Source organism: Nicotiana tabacum, chromosome 13 (genome assembly GCF_000715075.1).
Source record: "Nicotiana tabacum cultivar K326 chromosome 13, ASM71507v2, whole genome shotgun sequence".
NCBI classification, from domain to species: Eukaryota; Viridiplantae; Streptophyta; class Magnoliopsida; order Solanales; family Solanaceae; genus Nicotiana; species Nicotiana tabacum.
In genome coordinates, this window is record NC_134092.1 from 102,742,591 (window position 1) to 102,750,785 (window position 8,195).

At 36.0% G+C, this 8,195-nt stretch overlaps 1 protein-coding gene across 1 annotated transcript; it reads right to left on the reverse strand.

The window, feature by feature from the left end:
- Positions 1 to 291: 291 nt before the first annotated feature.
- On the reverse strand, positions 292 to 1,014 carry LOC142168278 (replication protein A 70 kDa DNA-binding subunit D-like). The gene is made up of 3 exons (XM_075228939.1): positions 865 to 1,014; positions 494 to 764; positions 292 to 416 (listed from the first exon to the last, which is right to left on the reverse strand). Exons 1-3 carry the CDS (start codon positions 1,012 to 1,014, stop codon positions 292 to 294), a joined length of 546 nt encoding a protein of 181 aa, XP_075085040.1.
- Positions 1,015 to 8,195: the final 7,181 nt, after the last annotated feature.

Below are 8,195 nucleotides of genomic sequence, written 5' to 3' on the forward strand. Positions count from 1 at the left end.
ATAATTAAATTAATGTCTTGCTTATTATCCTTCTAATAGTATTTAATAAATATAAATATTTTATTCTTAAAATTTGGTATATTTGTATGCTTGTATCCTCTTATTCATAATATTTTAATCATTTAAATTTATCAGTAATATTTTTAAATATAATTTAATTATTTTATTTATTTTTAAATTAATTTAAACTATCATCTATAAATTCTCCCCAAAAGTTGCTGAAATATTGTTCCTCCTATATGTAAAATACACAAATTAATAATGAGAAAATAATAGTAATTGAATCTATAACTAATTCAATTCATGGTTGCAAGCGTACTCATGATCCTCAAGCTCCAAGTTCATAAAGGTACTTGTTTTACCACCTTGATTGTAAGATTCTATGTTACCGTGACCAATAACTTCTCCTATGACATCTGCCACATTTAAATAAATAGTTATGAATAAGTTGATAAAACATTCAACAAAAAATAGTGAAAGGTAAAACAATTACCGAATAATTCATTCTCATCAACCTCAAGTTGATTTGTGAGATGCTCATAAGGTTTAAAGTTGAAGATATTCAAACTAAAGTGTAGGTCACTAATTTCATCCACACTCGTTCTATGAGAAAACGTCAGTTTCAATTTATGCTTGTTAGTCTTAATTTTCAGATTGTTTGGTCCAACCACAAAGTTCTTCATAAAATACAATCTCATTTCATGTATTTTTGTTTTGAAAATACGCATAACAGCTCTTGCAGTAGTTGCATGAATTCGATCTCCCTAAAACAAAAAATTTGAAAAGAATTTAAGTTAGTAAGGCGCATAAGTTGAAGAAAATACACAACTCGAAAAAAATAACATCAAGTAAAAGAGTATGCACCTTTTCATCTTGGATAATTAATTCAATTGAATTAGAACTTTCTGGTTTCTCGCGGTCTGGAACGTGCCATAATCTAACAACACGAACCTTCAAATTCCAACTCATTTTGGGCATTGATATTTCGCTGATATAGTTATTGTTTGGAGCCATACTTTGCAGTAGTTTATGTGGAAGCAAAACCCTAAGCAATATAGAGAAGCCAAACCTAAGCAAAAGTTGCTTAAATAAAGATTTCTAAGGAAAAACTATCGTAGTAAATCAATTTTTAAGGTATCTAAAATCCTAATTTTAAAAAAGGTATGTGTAAATCAATGTGTAAGAGCGAGTGCGCTCAAGAAATGATACAGATCTTCATTTTTTAGCTTTGGGCTTTTTTGAATTTTCAACCTTCGTTTTTTTTGTTAATTAAAATTTGTTAACCACCAAGCCTTAATTTGAATTGTCTTTTTTCGTTGTCCTCTTGTTCATTTTTAATACTATTTCCTTTAATATAATATACATGTAAGATAAAAAAAATGTTTATTTAATTAATTCTTTCTTAAAAAAGAATACCTACCATATCTGAATTATACTCAAAATTTAATTAAAGATACTTATAGTAATATATATTGTTCACAAATAAGGTCAGATACAAAGCTTGTACTAAATAAAGAATTATTATTTCAACTTAAAATTAATGTGTAAGTTGCAAAACGAAATTATAGTTGATTCTTTCTCAAAAAAGGATACCTATCATAACCGAATTATACACAAAATTGAATTAAAGATACCTATAATTATAGTATATTGGTTTGTTTAATGAAAATTGCGTCTTTTTATTTGTTGCAATGACCCGACTTGTCATTTTAAGAACTTACGTCCTGTTTAATGACTTAAGGTCTCGAACAGCTTCGCAATATGTATTATGACCCGCGGGTGTGGTCGAGTTTGATTTACTAAAGATTCAGAATTTAATTAAAAGAACAATTCTTATTTAGAAGCTTAAATGGGAAGAATTGACCGGAGAGTTGACTTTTAAACAAATGACCCCAGAATAGAATTTCGAGGATGGCAATAGCTTTGTATGATGATTTCGGATGTAGGCGTATGTTCGGATTTGGATTTGGAAGTCCGTAGGACAATTCGACACATTTTGGTAAAAGTTGGAAAATATAAGATTTTGAAAAAGTCCGACCGAAGGATGAATTTTTGATAACGAGGTCGGATTTAGATTCCGAAAATGGGAATAGCTCCATTAAGTGAATTATGACTTGTGTGCAAAATTTAAAGTCATTCCGGATTGATTTGATACGTTTCGGCGCAAAATATAGAAGTTGGAAGATTTGAAAACTTATAATTCAATTCGATGCACGATTCGAAATTTCGGCATTGTTTGACGTGGTTTGAAGCCTCGACTAAGTTCGTAATTTTGGGACATGTTGGTATATTTGGTTAAAGTACCTAGGGCCTCGGGCGAGTTTCGGATGGTTAAACGGACAAAAATTTGGACTTGAAGGAACTGTTGGAAATCTGCCACTGGTGTCATCGCATCTGCGATGAAATGGAGCGCAGATGCGCAATCGCAGATGCGAGGTTGAGATCGCAGAAGCGAAAGGAGCAGGCCTGGGCAGTGGTTGTGTAACGACCCGACCGGTCATTTTGAGTATTATAATCTTGTTTCCCCATTTACTTCTCAAATTGTGAATTTCAGTTGTTATTTGGCTTGCTAGGGGTAATTGATTTGGGTCCGGTGAGGTTTTAAAATGATTTGAAAACACTTAGTTCCAAGGTTTAGAATTTAAGTTGAAAAGGTTGTCCGTATGTTGACTTATGTGTAACGACCCCAGAGAAATTTTGCTAAGGAAAATAAGGTTTGGGGGTGCCGAGGAAATTTTGAACAATGCACCGATGTGTTAAGGAAACTTTTGTCAGAAAAAGGTCATTTCTGCGACCACTATGCGGTCGCAGAATCACTGTGCAGACCGCATAATGGTCGCAAAGTGGATCAAGAGAGGGGCAAGATTTGAGGAAAAACTGCGGTGCACTATGCGACCGCAGACCTGTTTTGCGGTGCATTATGCGACCGTAGAATAAGTATGCGGGACGCATAATGACCGCGGACCGGGTCAGTAACGCCCAGCTTTGGAGGCCAAATTATGCGACAGATATGCGGACCGCATACCTGTTATGCGATCGTATAACTGCGTCGGAGCTTCCATTCTTTCTAATTTTTGACCCGACCCAACTTCGATTTGTAGCCCTTGAAGCTCATTTTTTAGCCAAAATCTGATATTTTAGAGAGAGGTAAGAGCATTTTAGAGAGAGAAAGTGAAGACTTAGTCATTTATCCATCAATTCTTGTTCAGGGTTTGAAGATTTCACAAGAATCTTGCTAGGGCTTCAAAGAGGTAAGAATTTCTTTCCTCAATCCTTCAATTTTGGGTTTGGAGTAAAAATGGGTGATTTATAGTATGATTCTTGGGTGTAAGAGTATTATGTATACGTACCAATGAGGTTGTAGAAAGATTGTTAAGTTCAAATGGGTAAGGATTGGGTTGAAAATGGTAGAAATCTTCATAGGTTTTAATTCAAGATTTGAGGGTCGAGTTGGTGTCGGATTTTGGTGAAATTTATATGGTCAATTATTTTTGAGTTAATTTCGGATTCTATTGGAAAAACAATTAGTATTTCCGTATGAAATTAATTACAATAATTTGTTTTGACTGAATCAAATTAATTGTGGCTAGATACGAGACTTTTGGAGACCAATTCTCGTGGCAAGGGCATAGCGGAATAAAGAATTACACGGGTTGAGGTAAGTAAAAATTATAAATCTGGTCCTGAGGGTATGAAACCCCGGATTTTGGTATCATGTGATTATTTTGGAGGTGGCGCACATGCTAGGTGACGGGCATGTGGGCGTGCACCGAGGGGATTGTGACTTGGTCTGTCCCGAAAAACTGTAAAGTTGAATAATTTATTATTAGCTATATGATCTCTATGTGTTGAAGAAATTTGACTATAAATCATGTTAGAAATCATGCTTAGGCTATGTTATAGTACTGTTGAGACCCGTAGAGGTCGCGTACTTGTTGAATTATTTGCTAATTGTTGTCTTGTACTTAATCATGATTTTTCTTGCTTATTATACCTCAGTCTTTCTGGATATTTGTTGATATACTATGTTATCTTTGTTTGGGTTGATCTTTGTGATTCCTGAGAGCCTGAAAGACTTGAGAGGTTGAGGACTGAGTAAGGTCGAGGGTCTGTCGGTGAGGTAAGGATATTATGGCATGTGAATTGTCCATGCAGGATATTATAGCACGTGAGTTGTCCGTGCAGATTATGGCGCTTGGGCTGTAGGAGCCCCTCCGGAGTCTGTACACACCCCCAGTGAGCGCGGGTACCCATTGAGTGTGAGTGCTGAGGGCTGAGAGCCGAGTGGTTGAGTTGTTGCGATGAGCTGAGTGACTGTTGCCTGAGAGGTTGTACTTGCTTTGCATTTGTTATTGCACGTGGTTGCTATCTGTCATTGTTGTGAAATCTCTGAAAGAATTTATATCCGGATTACTTGAAATTAAACTGTATAAAATTGATTTGACTTAAACTGCCGGATTTGAAAGCATGTCTATTCTTTGCTGGAACTACTGAAAGTGAACTATGACTGTGTAGCTCGTCATTATCTTCAGTTCCTTAGTTATTATTGTTACTTGCTGAGTTGGTTATTCTCATACTACACCCTGCACTTCGTGTGCAGATCCAGGTGTTCCTAAATATAGTGGGTGTTAATCATTTCAAGCAGTTGATTTTCAGGAGATTTTTAGGTAGCTGCCGTGTTCCGCAGACCTTGTCTCTCCTTCTCAATCTCCTTGTTTACTATATTTGGTCTCAGACTATTATAGACCGTATTTTCCAGACTTGTACTCATATTAGATGCTCATGTACTTAGTGACACCAGGTTTTGGGAGTGTTGTATCGGAAATTGCTAGATCTTTGATATCGTATTAAACGTTACGTTTTTAAATTTAAAGGAAATCGTGGGTTATTGATATTGTCAGCTTGCCTAGTATTGAGATAGGCACCATCACGACAGGTTAGGATTTTGGGTCGTGATAGGTCGCAAGTGCGAAAATTATCCTGCACCTGCGAGACCGCAGAAGCGGAACTCCTCCGCAGGTGCGAGAGGACAGTGGTCAGTGGGCATCGCAGAAGCGAGAAATTTCTCGCAAAAGCGAGCTCGCAGGTGCGACTAAAATGTCCGCAGGTGCGACTAAAATGTCCGCATGTGCTAAACTAGGCAGAATATTTAGGACCAAAAAAATGGTCATTTCGCCATTTTCGTTTTGGATTCTTGGAGCTCGGATTTTGGTGATTCTGGAGAGATTTTTCACAAGCTTGGTTGGGGTAAGTGTTCTATATGCTAAAATATTTATATTTTATGAATCTATGATTATATCCATCATTTAATTCAGATTTTAATGGAGGAAAATCAAGATTATTGTAAAATCTTCCAAAAGCAAAAATTTAAGATTTGGAGGTTGAGTTGTTATTGGAATTCGATAAAATTTGTATGGTTGAACTCGTATCGGAATGGGTGTTCGAATTTCATAAAAATTATATCGGGTTCCGAGAGGTGGGCCCCACGTTGACTTTTGTTGACTTTTTGGAATAAATTTTTAAGTCGACGTATTATTATCCGGAATTATTTTCGATGAATTTTAATGAAGTTATACAATTAATTTGGATAGATTTGAGCGGTCCGGAGGTCAATTCAAGCAAGAAGGCGATTTTGGAATATCGGCATTACTTAAAAAAGGTAAGTATCTCGCCTAACCTCGAGTGGGGGAATTTTCCCTTAGACATTGAGTCTTATGTGCAATTTGTGTAATTGAAAACTATGTACGCGAGGTGACGAGTACATAGTTGGTTTATATGTGCAAATTTCATTGATTTAAAATCCTTAGACACCCTTATGCATTATATTGGAAATTATTGGCACTTATTAAATCCTCTATTTGTCATGCCTATATCCTTGTTTGTTGAAATTGTTTTTACATGACGATTTGGTGTGATTGCCACTTTGATTTTTATGTGAAATATTATTTTGTTGAGTTGTTCACTTCTTGATATTTATGTTAAGATTTTATGCACATTATGGTCGAGCCATGGGCTCCTTATTGTGGGAAATAAGGTATTATTGATTTCTGTGGCAAGTTGTAATATTTGAGCACTTGATGTGCAATCTGTGATCAGTTGTAAAATTTGAGCATTTGATGTGCAATCTGTGCTATGTGGTAATATTTGAGCACTTCAGGTGCAATTTATGAGATGTGATATTGGTACGTTATATTGTGGGAGTTATGTTCGGGTACTTGCACGAGGTTTTTTCCGTGCTATTATTACTATTGATTTATGCACATGCGGCATGACAAGGCGGGCTATTTATATATGTGTGGGTTTGCGCATGTGGCGAGATAAGGTGGGAACATTATTGTGCGCATGTGGCGAGACAAGGCGGGCATTCACTTTACTATTGCACACGTGGCGAGACAAGGTGGGCTATCCCGGGGATTGATTTATGATGGCATGGGGGCATTGTTATTGTTGTTGTTGTTGTTGCATATTTACTTTTGGGACTACGAGGCGGTACCTTGAGAGTGCCCTTTTGTCGATATTTCTATGGTTGCACTTGCCTTTGGTTATTTTGTGTTTCCGTGTTATGTAAATCTTGGTGTTCTACCGTGATGTATTATTTGATTTTATTGTGTGTTTGTATTTCCTTGTTGTAATGCGTTGGCTTTGGCTCTTGTACGAGACTCTTAGGATTTGTGTTTCTAGTTTTTACTAATCGTTAAAGTTAAGTTATTTTGAATAAAAGAAATTGATGTATGCTTTAATCCTTATAAGTTTTACATCCAAATCAGCAACTATCGGGTGTTTTATTTTAATTGAAATGTTATTTTTCTCCACCCAAATGATTTCTAAAATAAATTCATTACTTTGTTGATTTCCTACTTGATTTTAAAAATTCTAAACTTACTTTATTGGGAATAAATTGATCATGTGAATCTTATATACATATTTGGCACGTGAATTGTCCGTGTAGTTATGATATGAAATGAGGGCACGAGGTGCCGGAAAAATATGATGATTTAATTATGGACACGAGGTGCTGTGGAGATATGAAAAATGGGTTAATACCTATGTTTTTTTAATTATGAAATGAGGTGTCATATGGTGACTTTTTAATTGAAAGAATTATATTCAAATTATTTATTTGGAAGGATTTTCATTTAGAAAGTATTATATGAAAGAATTGTATTTGAAAGATATTTATTCGACGAAATTATATTTGAAAAAGAGTTTTATTCGTAAGAATTATATGTGAAAGATATTTAATTGAAGAACTTGATTTAACTGGGCGTAATTGTATTTATTAATTATTGTGCGATATTAAATGGTGATTTTATTGTCTTACTGTACATATCATTGGTTGTTTTATATTGCCTTGATGTTATTTATTTCCTATTATTTTGTATATTATATTGCACAGGTTATTAGACTAGGGAGTGTATTGACTGTACCTCGTCTCTACTCCATTGAGGTTAGTCTTGATACTTACTGGGTACCGACCGTGGTGTACTCATACTACACTTCTGTACATTTTTGTGCAGAGCCAGGTATTGGAGATATCGGACTTGAGTAGAGTTAAAGCGGGATCGTAAGGATTCAAGGTAGAGCTGCTTGGTCGTCGTAGTCCCTTGGAGTCTTTTCATTTCATTGTACTGTTATTTTGTAATCAAACAGTATTGTATATTCGGTCCTCGGGATCATTCCATGTATCCAGTTAGAGTTCGTGACTCAGTACTACCAGTATTGAGAGGTTGTATATTCATATTTATTCCACTGTTAGTTTTGGTTACTTATTTAATTCAAAAAAAATGGCTTCAAAATGTAATAGAAATCGACTTACCTTGTCATAGAGATTAGGTGCCATCACGGCGCCTATGGTGGGATTTTGGGTCGTGACAAGTTGGTATCGGAGCTCTAGGTTCATAGGTTCTACGAGTCACGAACGAGTCTAGTAGAGTCTTGCGGATCGATACGGAGACGTCTGTACTTATCTTCGAGAGGCTACAGAACTATTAGGAAATTTTAACTTCTTTCATTCCTGTCGTGCGGAATTTGCTGAATTTGGAATTTGAGCCTTTGTTTCTCTATTCTCTCACAGATGGTGAGGAATCGTGCTACCGGGTTAGCTGAGCAGGCATCCGCACATACTGGTAGGGCTGCAAGAGGCCGGGGCTGAGGTAGAGGTCGAGGAATGGCACGTGGTGTGACTAGAGCACTTG